This window comes from Anolis sagrei, chromosome 5, assembly GCF_037176765.1.
Source record: "Anolis sagrei isolate rAnoSag1 chromosome 5, rAnoSag1.mat, whole genome shotgun sequence".
Taxonomy (NCBI): domain Eukaryota; kingdom Metazoa; phylum Chordata; class Lepidosauria; order Squamata; family Dactyloidae; genus Anolis; species Anolis sagrei.
The window spans coordinates 144,006,476-144,025,584 of record NC_090025.1 but is presented as its reverse complement, the minus strand read 5'-3'; the positions used below and the strand labels follow the sequence as shown (position 1 = coordinate 144,025,584).

Genomic DNA, 19,109 nt, shown 5'->3' with positions numbered 1-19,109 from the left:
AATAATAGTAAACAAACATAATTCACCCTCCTGCTGAAGTAATTAATTCTTTTTGTTTTTCAGTTCTTCATTGGACTGCTAGCGATCTTGCTTCTCCAAATTGTAGCAGGCATTTTGGGAGCAGTCTACAAATCTCAGGTACTGCATTTTTCTGTTTCTGCTTGCATAAGTCTAGCAAAAAAATTAACAACAAACATCCTTGTAATTCTGGAAGCCTATAGAGTAAGCTTTCTAGGCTTTGACATAATTTTTGTTTTAATATGATGACTTATGTTTTATGTTCTTTTCCAGGTTGAAGAAGATTTGAAGACTAGTCTCAGCACGTACAGTAGTACTCTGCAAGGTACCTCACCTGCTGATAAAGAATTCCAGAACAATTTTCGCCAAATTGAAAAAGAGGTGACTCAACCTACTTTCTTATTCCATTGGTTTGATGCAGAAGAATGAATGGTATCTTGAAACACATACTGCAGAGTTCTACATTTTAAAAGAGGAAAAGTTGGCTGGAGGACATATTTTTTCAAAAATTATAATCCAAAACTTCTGTACCTATCTGCCATCTCTTTGAATTATGCACCCTATATAATCATTTGTAGTCATCTGAGCAGTCCCCTATATCTCTACTTCTGATATTTGGATATTGATCTTTGGAAATTAGGTGAGCCAACTTTTCGGCCATTCTCTTTCTGCAGCAGCGCTGTCTCATGATGTTCAGACATTAGGAGGCAGTCATAGGAAATCCTGCTGGCTGATATGCAGAGCCAGTCACTGAAGAATAGCCAGTCAAACTTATTTTCCTTTGTTCCAAGCAATTAGAAATCCTACGTTGCTATCAGCCAGTCTCTGCAATGGTACTGAAAATATTGTTGAAGTGTAGGGTTTCACAAGTGTCACAGCAAATGTCTTAGCCAAACAAACTCTGTTCACACCAGCCACAGTATACACTTATAGGTCTATATTTACAGTCTTTGGATATAGAACCAAATCTTCAACCATCCAGTGTTTACATAACACAGTGATAGCACTTTAACTACCAAGCTTCATAGGAAATCCTGAGATTGTAGTCCAAGGGAGTAGACTAGGACCCTTCCACATAGCTGTATAAAATCCAAATTGAACTGGATTATATGGTAGTGTGGACTCAAATAATCCAGTTCAAATTAGATATTGTGGATTATCTGCCTTGATATTCTGGGTTATATGGCTGTGTGGAAGGGCCCTAAAGCTCATTAGCATAGAATTTTAATTTCTTCACCAAACTTCAAATCCTAGGATTCCATAGGACTGAGCCATGATAGTTTAAGTCGCATTATATACCATGTAATGTAGAGACTCATGAGGATGGTTCATTTTGAGTCCCCTGTGGTCAAGTCTTATGGCAGAAACAGCACAACTAGACATGCAATGTCTGCATTCCACAACATTGCCATCTGGACAGTTGCAAACTGTCCTATTTATACCATATATTTAAACAAAAAGAATCCAAAATTCAAACAATGTATTTCAAAACTCAAACAGACACTGCTGCATGACGATTAAAAATAGAAAAGAAAGACATTGGTTAAAGCTTAGGCATTGGAAACCTCTAAAGCAGTGGTTCTCAATCTGTGGTTCCCCAGATGTTTTGGCCTTCAACTCCCAGAAATCCTAACAGCTGGTAAGCTGGCTAGGATTTCTGGGAGTTGTAGGCCAAAATACCTGGGGACCCACAGGTTGAGAACCACTGCTATAAAGCAACACTCTGGTCTCTAGATGTTGTCTTCAACTCTAGCTAGCATAACAAATGTTGAGAGATTATAGACTTATAACTTAGACTATAGAACTAGAATACAACATCTGGTAAGCCTCTAGTGGGACAGGTTGGTATAACTGGTCAGAATAAAGAGGTCTGATCTGAATTCTCAGAGGCATTTTATTAAATAAATGTGTTTAAGGCTTTAGAAGCTCACACCATCTTTTTCCAGCCATAAAACACAATTAAACTACAGAGGAAGGGGCTTCCAACATGAACTCTTGACTTTACAGGAAAGATGGCAAAAAAACCCCCATGTATATCCTAACCAATCCATCACAATTGTCCAGACATAAGTGAGAGCTGGTTTTATCATAGTGGAAGAATAATTGTGAAATATAATTCACCATCATTGTTACAACTCACAGTTTTAAAATATTCTCTTCATTGCATTTTAACACAGGACTCAAATCACCAGACACTAGTCAGTGGAATGGCTCAGTGCTCAGGAGCCTGGGGACAAAAAGTGTAATTTAATAACCTCCCTAGCCTGGCTACCACTACCATCTTGTATTTCAGGGTAGGGACTGTTTGAGGGCATATGTCGGCAAAAAGTCCATAATGACTGAATAATAATAATCTTTATTTGTACCCCGCCACCATCTCTTCAAAGGGGCTTGGAGTGGCTCACAGAATCACTCCAAATGTCACATGCAGATAACAATACATAAGTATAAATGCAATGACATAGATATAATCAACAGCGCATAAAAATCTCATTGATAAAATTATTAAAAAATGAAAATTATAACATTCTTAAAATGCAGTGAAACATGTGGGCTGGCTATCTGTCATAAAAATCAATCAAAGTGTGGGCCAGTCCTATAAATAATTTATCACATTGGCCATGGATTACTAAGGATAAAAGGCCTGTCTGAGCTTTATAAGTAATCACCTGCACTTTGAATTGGGCCTGGAAACTTAATGGGAGCCAGTGGAGTTGCTTTAAAAAGGGGTGGTATGCTCCCTAAAGCTCACCCCAGTTAATAATCTAGCTGCTGCTCTTTGCACTAGCTGTAGTTTCCAAGTTGTCTTCAAAGGCAGCCCCACAAAGAGCGCATTACAATAGTCCATTCTGATGTAACTAAGGTGTGAACCACTGTGATCAAGTCAGACTTTCTGAGGTATGGTCACAGCTGGCATACAAGTTTTAACTGTGAATGTTCTACCACTCACCACCAACAACTGAGCCTCAAGCATCAGTGAAGAATCCAGGAGAACCTCCAGACTATGGACCTGTGTCTTTAGGGGGAGTGTAATCCCTTCGAGCACAGGCAACTACCCTATACACCGATCGGCCTCATGACTGACCAGGAGGACCTCTGTCTTTTCTGGATTAAGTCTCAGCTTGTTGGCCCTCATCCAATCCATCACAGCTGCCAGGCACTGGTTTAGGATCCGTGGAGCTTTCTTAGAATTAGGTAGAAAAGAGTAGAAGAGTTGTGTGTCATCTGTGTAGAGATGGCACCCAACTCCAAAACTCTGGATGACCTCACCCAGAAGTTTAATGTAGATATTAAAAAGCATTGGGGGTGGGGTGGAGAATGGAATCTTGTGGGACCCCACAGGTCATTGGCCAGGGATTCGAGAAAATGTCCCCCAGCATCACCATCTTGGTTCAATTCTCCAGGAAGATTCCAGAGAGCCAACTCAGAATGATACCATTCCAGAGAGCCAACTCAGAATGATACCATGGTCAATGGTATCGAAAGTTGCTAAGATGTCCAAGGCTACTTCCCCAGTTTAATCCTCTGCAGAGGTCATCCACCAAGGCGACCAAAGCTGTCTTGGCTCTGTGGCCAGGCCTGAAACCAGACTGTGAGGGGTCAAGATGATTGATGTCATCCAAGAACCCCTGGAGCTGAGAGGGCACCACCTGCTCCAGAAGCTTGCCCAAAAAGGAAAATTTGAAATAGGCTAATAGTTGTTTAATATAGTGAAATCCAGGGATGATTTTTTAAGAGTAGGTTTACAATTTATAATTACAATTTACATTTAATGGTAAATGTCCCTGGTCCAGTGAGGCATTAATAATCCACAAAAACCACTCAGCCAATTCCCCACTGGTGGGTTTGATGAGCCAGGAAGGGCAAGGATCTAGAGCACAAGTGGTCACTCTCACAGCTCCAAGAATCATGTCCATGTCACCAGACCAAACATGCTGAAATGAATCCAATAAAATAGAACAGACAGGTGCTTCAGGTACATCCACTGGAACTACCATTAAATTGACATCCATTATCAGAACAAATCCAAGTGACTTTATCTGCAAAATGATGGGCAAATTCACCACATTGAGTTGCTGAGTGCTCAAGGGTCTCCCCCTGGGAAACAGGTTGGAGAAGCTCCTTAACCACTTGGAACAACTCCACAGGTCTATTTGTTGTAGATGTAATGTGAGCAGTCGAGAATACCTTCCTGGCTGCCACCATTGCCACGGAACAGGCCCTAAGAGAGGCTCTAACCTGTGTTTGGTCAGATTCATTCCGAGACTTTTGCCAAATGCATTCTAGTCTCCGTCTCACTTGCTTCATCTCTGCAAGGTCCCTGGTAAACCAAGGAGCTGAGTTAATTCTGCTACACGAGAGGGGACATTCAGGGCAATTATGTCCACAGTCCTAGTCTCCTCCATATTCAACAGGATTGTCTGCAGCCATGACAAGGAACTCCCCAAGAGACATCAGGAATCCATCTGGATTCATAGGTCTCCTGGGGTGGACCATCTTAATGGATCTTCCACACCTGCAGAAGTTGAAGGTCACAGTAAGTTTAAAACTGATTAGGTGATGGTTGGTCCATGACAATTGAACAATTGATAGCTCCTCCATAATGAGATTTTCACCCCCATCCACAATAAATACCAGGTCAAGAGCATGTCCAACTATATGAGTGGGTCTAGATATCATTTGGGACAGCCCCATGGTTGTCATGGAGGCCATGAAGTCCTGAGCTGTTCCTGACAGGGAAGCCTCAGCATGGAAGTCCCCCAGCACAATAAGCCACTGGGACTCCAACGCCAGGCCAGAGACCACCCCCGCTAACTCAGGTAGGAGAACTGTCGTGCAGTAAGGTGGGCAGTATGCAAGCAGAATCCCCAGTCTGTCTTGTTTACCCACTTTAAAATAGACACACTCAAAGTTAGGTGATTGTGGCATGGGGCACCTGATCAGAGAGATGGATTCATGATAGACCACCGCAACCCCGGTTTCCTGCCCCCCAGGCCTAGCATGCTGGTGCACCCTGAAACCCTGTGGATAAAGCTGGGTGAGGTTGAACACCCCCACCCCAGTTCATCCAACCAGATGCAAGCCAGGTCCACACTGTCACCCAGGACTACATCCTGGATGGCCACTCTTTTACCATTTACAGACCTAGCATTTACCAGCAGGACTTTGAGACACAGGGGCCTGTTATTTTGGCTATCCAATCTATCACCAGTGCTCCAGCCAGTCCAGTGGCAACTATTCTGGCCACTATTTTACCTCCGAGAGCATGTTATCTCTGAGGCCCCTTCAACGCTGCCATATAATCCAGATTATTGAAGCAGATAATCCACATTATCTGTTTTGAACTGATTATATGAGGCTACATTGCCATATAAACTAGTTCAAAGGAGATAACCTGGATTTTATACGGCGGTGTAGATGGCACCTGAAAAAAATTATCATAAAATGACCTGCCTTTCTTTCTGGAAAGGCAATAAATTCTTGATCCTTTCTTAGCCACAAAAGATAAGCACATGTTGTTTCCTTAATAAGAATCCAAAATACATTTATAAGCTAATAAGCACCTGCTTTGGTAGTTTTGAAAAAAAGATGTGCACATTACATATACAGAAACACACACAAACAGTCAGTTTATGTTAAACATCTGCTTTAGCTTATGCTGAAGATGATTGTTTGGCTTCTTGTTTATGTGGTGCCTGAAACAGCTCAATTCTGCCTTCAGTTGAAGTGAGTGGCTTTCTGTCCAGGACAGATGTGAAAAAAACAAACTTAAAACTGCTCTTAGTTAGACTGTTGCAGTGCTAGATGGTATGTTTTCTCTTGGGAAGGAAAGCACCATGGATTAGGAACATAATGGGCACAATAAAAATAGAGGCTAGGGGTGTTACTTTTTGGACTATAGCTCTCCAAATCCCACAGGATATGGGGAGTTTTAGGCCACAAGGTAAGGGTCCCAATTTCTACAAAGACAAAACAGTTAGCTGACACATTGTGTATATCCATTTGGTAATGGAAATACACACAACCCTCCACATTCATTGGGGATAAGGATGCAAGAATCCTATGAAGCTGGAAAAATTACTACTTTTTTAACTTGAGAGAAGTACCTCAATCCTGGTACTATATGGACACATAATATTGAGGTTAAAGCACTTCTTTTATAAGAGTGCCACCTAAAATAACCCAATACAGTGAATTCATTAACATGTAGAAATACCCTTTTGTACCAAGGTTACTTCAAGCGGGAGAACTGTGTGGCTTTCGAAACTACCTTGAGTTCAGACTAAAATTTGTGTGTGTGTGTGGGTGACATTAATGGGGCCAAATGGGGTATAGTCCCAGTGTAGATTCACCCTTAGTGGGCCCCAGTGGTGCCTCAAGGATTGACCAGAAGCAACATTCTGGGCTACCAGAAGAATGTTTTCTTTTTCTCCTTTTCTGCTGTTTTGGTATGTGAGACTTTCCTAAATAGCTCATGGAGGTTTAATTGTCATTTATTCCAGAAGTTCTCCTTGCTCCCATTTCTAGAAATGCAGTCTTTGGATAAAATGCAGTCTTTGGGATCAGCCAAATGTAAAACAAAACTGTTTTAGGTTTGGTAACCTAAATAAAAATATAAAAGTAAAAATTTATACAGAGATAGTTAGGGCCCTTCTACACATGCCTAAAAACCCAGAAAAATGGGATAAAAAAGATTGGGGTGGCTAATTGACTTTGGGGAAAGTGAGGACAGAATCAGAAGCACATCTGAAAAGCACGTGTGTAAGCATGCTTAAAACTTATTCTGCCCAAAAATTCTGCCCAAAAATTGTGCACATTCATATGACCATATATCCCTACAGTTATGGAAAACACGTATATTCCTTCTGAGCTCTTGTGTAGACTGCTCCAGCATATATGTGTGTTCTAAAACCCTGAAACATCTGATTGAGCTGTCAAAAAATTGAGCCACGAACACCCAGGTGGCTAAAGGGAAGCACAATTGGAAAGCAATTAGAAATCTCTGCAACCATTCCTTTGTCCTGATCTTTATTACATTAAACAGAGCTTGAATTTAGGATTAGGTGAAGAGAGAGAATAAGAAATCTGTTTGTGTGTACATTAGGATCTCTGCATGAGTGCATGTGGTCAAGTGCATCTTGGAGCAATTTTTTTTTTAAAATCCTCTGGATGTCCCTCATCCCCTCCTCCATCTTATAAAATCCCCTTCAAAGGAAGGTGTGAGGACAGTGGGGGAGCATTTCTAGGGACTGACAGGTCTGTGTGTGGACTTGCTATCAAGTCCTGGGATTTTTTGCTCCAATTTTTAAACCTGCATTTTTACAATGTCTGGAAGCGCCATTAGTATTCCAAGGCTGTTGCAATTTCTAGAAGATTCCTGTCCTCTCCCCATTCCCTTGGCTTTCCCTTCCTGTAAATATCTGTTAATTTAAATATTGTGAATAATAATAATTTTTATTTGGTATTACATGTGATTTTTTTTTAGTACCGTGTTTGCTCTTTCTTAAAAATTTAGCAAGATGTTCAGTATGTTAGCAAGGCTAATACATTCTATTTCTCTTTTGTGAATGCTCATGGTCCCTTTCTTGTTTTTCTTCTTTCTTTCAGAACAAATGTTGTGGTTTGTTTAACGGGAAGGCAGATTGGGGGAAAACTCCAGGAGGGTGTACATGTGAGACGGCAGACATAGGGACTCCTGCCTGCAAAGACAATATCTATGAAGAGGTATGAAGAATTATACTATGTGTCACATACCACTACCCTTCAGCAATGATGTTCAAAGTGTTGTCTGGTACCTGAAGCATGGATGGAAGCTGGTTAATATTTTTAGCCACTTCAAGAAAGTAGATAGTATAGGGTATTTTCAAATGTATACATGATTTCATATTTACCATTGCTATCTACAGATTTGATCAAATACAATGTGCCAGCTCATTTTATTTATATCATACATCCAAGGTGCTGTCATACTTGCTGTCCAAAGGCGTAGTCCCAAAGCCATGATTTAACCTTCTTCCTAAAAGAAATGAGGGAAGAAGCCAACCTGATTTCACTGGGGAGTGAGTTCCACAGGCGGGGGGCCACCACCGAGAAGGCAGGGTCCATCGTCCCCACCAAACACACTTGCAAGGCTGGCAGGCTGAGAGCAGGGCCTCCCTGGATGATCTTAAGCTACAAGGTGGGATGTATACGTTTGGATATGTAAGCTGGGCCAGAACCGTATAGGGCATTATAGGCCAAGACCAGCACTTTGAATTGTACTCGGAAGTGGACTGGCAACCCGTGGAGCTGGCACAACAGGGGTGTGGTGTGCTCCCTGTATGTCGCTAGAGTTAGTAACCTGGCTGCTGCCTGTTGAACTAGTTGAAGTTTCTGAACAGTCTTCAAAGGCAACCCCACATAGAGGGGGTGTTGCAGTAGTCTATTTGATATGTAACCAGAGCGTGGACCAATGTGGCCAGATCAGGCTTCCCAAGGTATGGGCGCAGCTGGCGCACAAGGTTTAACTGTGCCAAAGATCCCCTGGCCATTGCCGAAACCTGGGGTTCCAGGCTCAGCGATGAATCCAGGATCACTCCCAAGCTGCAAACCTGCTTCTTCAGAGGGAGTGTAACCCCGTCCAGCATAGGCTGTAACCCTATGCCCTGTTTGGCATTTTGACTGACCAGGAGGACTTCTGTCTTGTCTAGATTCACTTTCAATTTGATTGTCTGCTTTGATAATCTGCATTATATGGCAGTGTAGAAGGGGCCTAATACAGATGGAGATAATAAAACATGCACATTTATTTCTTTATTGATGATATGAGCCAACAGACTATGCATGACTAATATAGCATACTGCTAGTGTTCAAGGGTGAAGAATGAAATAACAGTATGTTAGAGCCCTAATCAGAGGAGATGGGACTGAAAATAGATTGCTTCAGGCTATAATCCTATGCATGTTACTCAAGAAAACCTCAACTGAAGAAAGAAATTTTACTTCTGAATGTGTAGGATTGCATTTTTTACATTGTGCTGTAGCATTCTTAAGGATGAGAAGTGACCTTATGGGTGGATTGGCCAGAGTAAGTAAAGAAGGTGTTGACATTGTTGTGGTAAGGTACACATTTGTTTATTTATTTCTATCCCACCTTTCTCGATCCCGAAAGGGGACTCAAGGAGGCATACAGCAAGAAACTATTATAACATTTAAAACATTCCATTTATTACTATAAACCACGTTATCCGCAATCATAGTCCAGGCCATTCTGGTGATCATACACATAATTCCAAGTCCATCTATTGCACTATATTATTCACCAAAGGCTTGACCCCAAATACATGTTTTCACTCTCTTGACAAATGAGAAATAGCAATAATATCTGGGTATGTGGATAAATATTGTGTACAGTATGATTCCCATATCCATGAGGAATACATTCCTGAACTTATCATAGAAACAGAAAACTGGATAATAGCAAGCCCTATTGAAATGAACAACTTCCATTAAAATTATTATAGAGTCACTCAGGAGGACCAAAAATTTGCTAGCAAGATATTGGTGGCCAAGTGTAGAATCAAATAGCTTGAGAAACATTGTGTTAGATAACAATCTATTTATTCATATTGCCTCGTAATCATAATTATACAGATTGACCAAAATATTCCAACACAGAATAGTTAGCCATGTGTTGCAAAATCGCCACAGTTTTACCAATGAAAAGCAAGAAACATGTAGCCAATCAATATGAGAGTATGGTGAAAGTAGGGAAAAACATGAATAACAAAGTGCTAATTTTTTAACCTTAGGGAACACCTCTCCAGGAATCTCTAGATCTTCCCCTGTGATCCTTAAGGTGCACTGGTGGTGTAGACATTCCTAACAGGCATTATCTTTAGGAATGTCTAGGTCCTCAAGAACAACTATATGGGTTCTTCCTTGAGCTGAGTCCATCAGTACCAGTATAAGTTTTTCACTGAAGCTTTAAACATCTTGTGCACTGGAGTAAGTTGATCTAAATAAGTGGTGTGAGCTTGGCAGGAGGCAATTCAAGAAAGTTCTATGTTGGCAAGCAAGCAGCTGACCAAGTAAACAATGTTTCTTTACTGAATATTGATTTTCAACTTTTGATCCCACTGACTGGTGTATTTATTTAATTAACTAATATTCTGCCTTTTCCTAGCATGAAACTTTAGGCAGTGGTTAAATTGTAAATGTACAGCACAATGAATTTAGCTCATTTTCATTCTGCTTTCATACTAGAATATTATGCATGACAAACTGATGATTTGTATTCATGTTGGTATTCCCCTGTCTTTCAGTACTGTGGAGATGTCTTCATCAAGATGGTACAGAACAATATGATCATAGTTATGGGAATAGCATTTGGACTGGCATTCATCGAGGTACATAAATTATCATAGAACTTTCTATTTCATCTTTTCTCCAAGGAACTCAGGTTGGAATTCTTAGTTTGTCCCTGCTGCCATAAATTAGGTGGAATAATAATGACTGGCCAAAGTCAACCATCAAGGAGGGACAAGTATTGCTTTGTACATTCAAAAGGGAGTTGATCCCAGTGAATGCATGTAAAATATGGATGGGTGCTGAGGCATCTGCTGCCACCGCCTCCATAGCCTGGGGTAAGAGAAAAGGGAGCTCCAGTTGCACCACAGAATGTCTAGTAAGTTGTCTCTGGTGTGTATGGAAGCTTACTGGATTAACTGGAGCCATGTTTGCTCCTGAAAAGACTAGGGAAGAGAGGTGGACACTACAGAGAGACCTCGAGGTGCAGTCAGATTTGACATCTCCAGGCAACATGCTGTGTAACCAGCATTTTCTCATGTCTATAACTAACTCAATCCTGAAAAGTGCTTTCATTAGCTTGTTTTTAAGTTCACAATACTAAAATGAAGCTTGTGTAGTGTAGTGGTGTGAGTGTTGGACTATGACTCCAGAGAGCAGGGTTCAAAACTCTATTCACCCATGAAACCTGCTGGGGAATCTTGGTTGGGTAAGTCACACTCTCTCAGTCTTACGTGGCAAATCTTTTCTGAACAATCTTGCCAACAAAAAGGTAGGGTCGCCATAGATGGGAGGTGACTTGAAGATATATACAATATGTAAAGGAGGTAAGCCTGAAGAGGAAATAACAAAGTTGGAAAGGTAGGCACTAGTTCTTGATAAAAATTACATTAATTATTTTTTAAAGTTAAGTTAGTTGTATTTAAAGCAAACAAACAAATTGTGGAGGCTCTGTCAGTGCTGTCAGCACCTCTGCCATCTTTTCCCATCCTTTTTTTTATACTTTTAACTGCCCACTAGTAAGAGTTCTTGATGAAGTATAAAATCTGATAAACTTATAGAGTACAACTACTACACAATAAAAGCACTGAGCAAAAACTGGTGAGTGTAAGACTAAGAGCCGGAAAGAAAAGTATTGTAAAATGGAAAATTGACATAATACTAACTGCAAAATAAAAACTTTTAAAATGCAGACATACCAAAATCTTATTTATTTTAACTGTTCCATTGTATCTATATCCTGCTTTTTTCCCCCCAAGATAAGATGCAAGGGGACTTGTAACCAGGTTTTTTCAAAGGTCAGACTAAAAACCTGGTGATAAAAATGTTAAAACATAGTTCAAGAAAGTATCTTTCTGTGTATCTTAAAATTGAAAAGTGTAATATCACTTAAAAACATAAAAATAAAGTTAAAAATACAGAATCACCAGTTCTGAAAATACCATTTAGTAAAACCAGTTAATCATCAAATACTTGCATATGTAAAAAGATATTTAACTGCCTGTGAAGAGAGTGTAGGGAGAAGTACAGCTCGCTTCTCATGTGAAGGAATTATACAATGTGGCAGCAGCCATTGAGAAGACCCTTTCCTGAATCAGACAACTCTGTGACAGTGGTGCAATAGAACAAAGTCTTCCTGAAAGCGTATTTAGAGTCAGCCAGGTACATATTGTGATATACAGTCTCTCAGATCATCTGTATGTAAAATAATTCTCAAAAACAGAATGTAAATGTGCCACAAATCCATTATGTAGGAGCTAAGGCCCGTCGCAAACTCTGTTCCTGCGAGAGAAACCTTGCTAGCATGTCCCTGACGTCACGAGACTCCGCCTCTCTCCCCGCCCCTTTCTCTGCCCCTTTCTCCATGCGAGCGTGGTTTTTCCTCTGCTAGGGCAGCATTGCCCGCATTTTCTCTCAGTTGGCAGAATTCAACTGAGAGAAAATGCGGGCAATGCTGCCCTAGCAAAGGAAAAACCACGCTCGCAAAGAGAAAGGGGTGGAGAAAGGGGCGGGGAGAGAGGCGCAGGCTCATGACGTCAGGGACTTGCTAGCAAGGTTTCTCTCGCAGGAACAGAGTTTGCGACGGGCCTAAGTGAGCCATTCTTGAACTGGCATTTCCAAGATACCTCCACTCAAAAGACCTCTCACTTATAACTATGTGCCTTGCTTTGTCTCCCAGGAGTACCAAAAGTACAATCATAGGGGCCATCGACACATTCCACAAATGATGGTGCTGATCCAGTCTGCACAGCCAGCTACCAAGCCATCTCGAGGACTGGCAGGCTTCAACTCCTTGTGGCATAGAGCTACCAGCAGCTGGATGGCATCCACCCAGCTCATCAGTGCCAGAATGAGTTTGGCACCACTAAACAGCCACTTAAGCCTTGCTACAAAAGTGAAACTGGTCACAAAAATGGCTGTGGTTGCTGCTCTGTGCCTGTAGTGAAGATAACCAAAGCAATGAAGGATTTAGGGGAAGTAGGAAGCACACCCTCATTTTTCTCCTCCCTTTTCCAACTGCCTCATCATTCTGGCCACCCTCACTACAAGTGATGAGTGGAAACCACTGCCATTTTCATATCTGCTGATCTCTGCTAAGGCCAGAACAACAAGGGAAGGAAAGTGCCATCCCCCGTCCCTGGGCTGCCCAAGTTTAGGGAAAGTGGGATGGCAGTGTGAACAGCCACAGCTGTTTCAGACTGGGAGGCAGCCTAACTGTTTACACTGGCCCCAAACACAACTTTTTAAAAAGGTGAGACAAAGCCATGCTAAGCCTAAAATGACTTATATAGCCCATATAGATAGGCCCTTAGATGATGCCCTCAGATCCAGGTAGATAAGTACTGTATAGGAGAAGATATGCCATCGGGTTACGTACTCATTGAAGTACTCTAATGGTCCTTGGTTGAAAGACCCCTATGGGAATCAACTCTTCTGGAAAAGGAGTCAATATTAGGCAATATCTGTTGGGCTAATGAAAGAGGCCTTAGCATCGTTGTTCTCCTTCTGCTGCTGCTAGAAGGAGTTTAACACATCCAGAGGTAGCCATGATGTGAGAAAGAGAGAGTACCAGCATGATGGACTGGTTTGAGAGTTGAACTATGAATATAAAGACCAGAGTTTGAACTCTGCTTAGACATAGAAACCCAGTGTGTGACCTTGTGTTCAGCTTCCTATGAAGGCAAAGGCAAACCCACTCTGAACAAGTCTTGCCAGGAAAATCCCGTGATGAGTTTGCCTCAGGGTTGCCATGAGTCAGAAATGAATTGAAGGCACACAATGACAACAACATGTTTGTGTGCACGCTCACGTGTCATTTCTATCTTTCCATTAATATCCATGCTTATATTGTTATTAAAAATGAGAATCGCTATATGTTGAGGGTCTATAACCATTCTCTCTTTTTTGTCACTATCTAAACACTGTTGTAGAAAGACAGAATTATTACTTAAATCACAGTTGATACATTTCATTTGAAGCCAGAAGAGTCTGTAAAAGACTGTTAATAAGAAAGAATAACAAATGTTGAATAAATGATCCAACAGCAAACCATGTGGTAACAATGTGATAATTAACTATGTGGGAAATTTATGGGCTGAGAGAAGAGGAATTATGAGAGTAGATGCACTTCTAGAGTTGTATAAATTAGACTGTAATTAAAACTAATTGTGAGTTGACCTTTTATTTTAAAAAATCATAACAGCGCCAAATTTTAAAAAGTGCTTGCATATGGGTATGCATACTTAAAGAAAAGTCTCCATTTAGGAATTTTCACAATTTAAAAAAACAACAGTAACCAAATAGTTGGTTTAAAACTGTTCTTTATGATAAATGTTTCACGCCAACATGATTTACAATGGTTAGTAAAACAAATGGATAAGATCATGCAAAAGCAACAATGTGTTGGTGTATATATACATAAAATATTTATATCCCATCATATCTCATGGGGTTTCAAGATAGGATACAAGCACAGAGGACAGCCAAATCGGTATAATGGTGTACTGGAATGGGACTCTGGAGATGAGATTCAAATTCCCATCCCAAATCATGCCAAGACTCCCTACCTACCCATCCCACCCCACCCCTACCACCAGTAATAGGTTTGACTTAGGGTCACCATAAGTTAGAAATGACTTGAAGGATTACAATGAAAACAACAATAGAAGTAGACATAGGATAGGTGATGCAGTTGACTTAGGAAAGAAATGAAGGGTGATGTAGAAAGGACAGCAGCAACAATGTCTCATTTATGTTGGGAAAAGGGCAGAGTTTTGTATTTTATCTAGCCATGCCCTTCAGCTGCTGAACCATTCTGCTACCTGCAGGTGAGGATACTCAAGTTATTATACTGACTATATTAGGAAAAACCAAACTGAGGTGGATTCAAAGCAAAGCAATGGAACATAAATGGAGAAATCAGCATAGCTTCTACTGGCTAATTATCTTGAGCAGGATGAGAGACTTTTGAATTTTTCTAGCTACTATAAGTTCAACAGCAAGGAACATAATCTACTCCATTGTCTCCATGACACTAGAAGCCCCAGTTATGGATGCTTTAGAACAGAACTTGGAAACTATTTTTGAACAACAGCTCCCATGCTGGCCATGTTTTCTAGGGATTCCAGGTATCACATTTTAAAAAGTAACTCTTCACAGTTCTCCAGTAGTATTTGCTTAATTTTTTCAATCTGTGCTCTCTTATTTTAGGTACTTTTATAGATCCTTTACCTTATTTTTTTTTCTACAGACATGTAAATAGAGGAGATTAATTCCTGTAAATACCTACAGTATTTTTCATGCCATTTTAGTTCTTGATGGACTACAGATATTTCAAAAATGAAATCTTTCACAAAGAAGTTCCCTATACATAATTTAAACCAAGATCTATCTGATTTAACACTTTCTTGTTTGGTTCTGTTAGTAGTCAGTGGCAAATAACTGTCATATGTATAGTTCAACTCCAAACAGGAATTATTTTGTTGTTATTAAAGCTCCACAAAATTTGAGAAAGGCATTCCATTGTCTAAGAAGTAGCAATAAATCCACAATTATTTTCTCCTCAGCAAAAGTGTTTTGGTCTGGGAGAGCGCTATCTTTTCCAAAAGAGAAAAAAAATGAAAAACCTTTCTCTGCTTGTGGAAAATGTGATTCCTACTCCCTCTCTAAGTAAACAGCACACAGCAGTAACAAGATCCCCATAGAAGGACATGTCTTCACCCTTGAAGCAATCCATCTTTTACAATAAATTTAAGTTTCCCATAATGTGGTATATATGGGTTTAATTAAAATCCCACTATTTGAGAATCATACTTCTAAAAATTACTTTGGACGCAGTCTTCAGCATAGCAGATTTCATCTGTGCGTAAATCCAAGACGTTTGCAAACAAAATGTTCTCACTGTGCATTGACTGTATGTGGGGGATATTGAAAGCTGCCAAATAATACCATAAACATCTTTCTTTTCCAGGTTCTTGGTCTGGTGTTTTCAATGAGCCTCTACTGCCAAATCCAGAGAAAATGAAACCGTGGAAGTGTCAGAAATATGTCACTAGCCAAAGGAGAAACCTTTGTAGATTGAGAGATTGAAGTTTGGTTTGGCACCTTAGAGCAAATGCCAGAAGCAACTGTGATGATAACAGCCGAAGAACTGATGGATAATGATTTTTTTCATGCATTGTGAAATAAAAATCTGCTTAAAATTAGGGAAACTAATGACCCATAGCTGATTTTTTTAATGTTACACATACCTTTTGTATATTCTTTTTGTCAGCTTTTTATTTAGAAATTATCTCACAATAAAACAGAACATTTAACTTGTCACATATTCTGCTGACACAGCGCAGCGCTTTCAAGATTTCTGATAACTGTGATATACCATTCCCTCAACCCTCAAATTAAAATTGGATGCACAATTATTGTAATAACTGGAATATACTCTAAAAGTATATAAAATAAAAATTTCCACTTCAAAATTTGAATGAATACAAATCATGCGTCTCTCTATTTCAGAGAACTAGACATAGCTTCTGAAATATGTGTCCTGGGAGCAGACCCTATGCTCCATCATTTAAACATTAAATGTGACTGAGGTTGTCAATGTATTAACCTTACAATAGGTTACTTTGTAAGGTCAGAGGATACAAAGCTGTCAGTTTTACTTTTAACTACCTCTGATTTTTTTAACTCCAAGGTTTTAAAAACTTTTAAATCTCCTTGCACTCAAGCTCTTGAATGTAAGGAAATTTCCAAATGTTGATAAATGCAAATGTTGGACTTCATGACAGGGCAAACATGCTGAAAAGTAAGAGTATCTGATACTGTAGTTCTTGGCATGTGTTTTTAATAAATCTGAATGACATTTCTGCCATTCCAAGATTTTCTTCCCACCTTGAAGTGCATTTATTTTTAATATTCCAATTGGAACAAAGAAAAAGTCTGGTCCTTTGATTTTTCAATTCATTTTTTCATTTTTCAATGACTAGCAAGACCCAAAGAACTATACTGCAAACTTACACTTCAGACCAATCTGGAAGAACCCAACAAACCCTTTTTTGAAAATGAACTGAAAAGAATTTCTAATCTGTCCACATTTTTAGGGCTACTATTTTGCAAACAATTAGTATCACAAGTGGGGGTTGAAATAAGATATTTTATCCATATTGCAATTTGTCATGCAGTCTGAGAAGTCAACACAGAAGTAAAACCCACTGAATTTAATTGGATTTTCTTGCAATTTTATGCATAGATCTAAGCGTGCATCCAAACAGCTCCTTTATTGTGGTAACTCCTACAATAAAGAAGGGGATGTCCAGATGACATCATGGACAATTATTTCCAACATTTCTACCCTGCCCTTTTCAACTCCCAAGGGGGGACTCAGAGCGGCTTCAATCCTGAATAAATTCGCTGCAAACCAGGAAAATCCTGGTTTGTAGCAAATTAATTGGAAGGCATGGGATAAACCCACTATTTCCAGTGTCTGGACTGCAGTCCAGACACCATTCCCACAGTTTTCTGTACTAAATTAGTCCAGAAAACTGGGAATACCCAACCCACCTCCCCTAAAGCCCCCAGACCCCTTTGAAAAGTAAAATAAACTTACCCAGCCTCCAGTACAGTCTTGGAGCAGCTCTCCTGGTGCATATAAATGATGTGCCAGGAGAGCATAAGAGGGGGAGGAAATTCGCTCTCCCCCCCCCCCCCCAAGGTCTCCTGGTGTGTCATTTCTATGCACCGGGAGAGCTGCTCCAAGAGTGTACTGGAGACCTGGTAAGTTTATTTTTCTTTTCAAAGGGGTCCGGGGGTTTCAGGGGAGGGGGAGAGCAAGAGCATCTGGACACCCACCCCAGAAAGTGCACACTTTCTAAGGTGTGTGTGAACAGATGCCCAGAAAGATCCACATTTTTAAAATGCAGATTCTCCTGGGATAAAGGCCTGTCTGGATCCGCCCTTAGTTTATGCACACACTCACCTGGAGCCAAGGGTGACTCCATGAAATTTAATGAGAGAAATCTCTGTGTGAGCAAAGTTGTTAAGCTTGCAATGCACTGTTTACACATAAAAAGGAACTAGTGACTCCTCATACTTGAGTAGTATATAACCAAGGCTACTTGTACACAGTCATTTAAACCAGGTCAGGGTGTGGATTAAAAAGACCCAGTTTCCTTCGGAGTGCCTATATAGACACTGCACCCAATAATTGACTGAAAGCTGGATGGTGCCCACAAAGACCCACTGACTGTGGATCAGTCTAATCCAATGAATATTTTTCCTATTTCATCCAGCAGGATTCACTAATAAGAAGCAACCTGTCCAATGAGGATTAGTGCTAGGTGAAACCGAGGTTTATCTTCTGGTCAAGTTGTGTATCTGGTTTCATCCCCGAAATGCTTCAGTTTTAGCCCTGTCCTCACAAGTGCTCTGCATTTTGAACTCAGATTCCAGGGATATTACACTGATTGGTTTCAGCAGATTATGTGGTTTGGATCAACATTTCTGGTGTGTTTTCTTAAACAAGCTGTTTCCGGCTGAATTCATATTGCAGCATACATTGGGAATACTTATTTACTTGTTTGCTTACTTACTTACTTACTTAGATGGTCCCTCATTGTTCAAGTATGATGACCTTCCAAGTGTAGTATCTTGGCGGTAGATACGTAGGTCATTGTGGAGCCCTGTTCTTTATCCGCATTTTCTTCGACAGTGAGGGCATCAGTTTCCAGGTGGAGGGCAGTGCCAGTCAGGTTGGTTTGACGCACCTTCCTCTTGGCACATTTCTCTCTTTCACCCCCCATTCATGCCTCTTCAAATTCCACAGTTCTGCTGGTCACAGCTGGCCTCCAATTAGAATGCTCATTGGGAGTCTATGTTTTGTGAACATCCTGTCCTTGAACCAGCTTCAAACTGAATTTTAGTGCCTGTGTAGAAGGGTCTCAGAACAAAGAAAGCAAAAACCTTCTTCAAAGAATATATTAAATGACAAAATGTTGTTACAGAATGGCCACTTCGTTTCAGTAAATCTCCAAACTCAAGCCTACAAAATATATTTCCCTCAGCTATGATAGCTGGGGGATTCTGGACAGAAGAATACAATTTCTATTAAGGGAATGTTCCAACTTGCTGGTCACTGCATTACTACTATTGTTATTTCTTGTTAGTCAGTCCACGCTAGTGTGAGGAATGGTTATGTGTCCTTGTTTTCATAAAAAGTCTATATTCTTGGAAACTCTCCTTTGGATAACTTTAACATACCTGTAATTATGCCAAAAAACCTGAAGAACTGTGAAAATCATTTGCTCACA

At 40.3% G+C, this 19,109-nt stretch overlaps 1 protein-coding gene across 2 annotated transcripts in view; it reads left to right on the top strand.

Annotated features, from left to right (window-relative positions):
- The window catches only part of TSPAN8 (tetraspanin 8), an 89,947-nt gene extending 73,651 nt beyond the window's left edge, over positions 1–16,296 (top strand). For both annotated transcript variants that reach the window (XM_067469095.1, XM_067469096.1), the window contains 5 exons: positions 64–138; positions 292–399; positions 7,627–7,743; positions 10,323–10,406; positions 15,776–16,296. In XM_067469095.1, the coding sequence (XP_067325196.1) occupies positions 64–138; positions 292–399; positions 7,627–7,743; positions 10,323–10,406; positions 15,776–15,829 (438 nt within the window). In that variant the 3' untranslated portion in view covers positions 15,830–16,296. The remainder of the gene's footprint in view (positions 1–63; positions 139–291; positions 400–7,626; positions 7,744–10,322; positions 10,407–15,775) is intronic.
- The last annotated feature ends 2,813 nt before the right edge of the window (positions 16,297–19,109 follow it).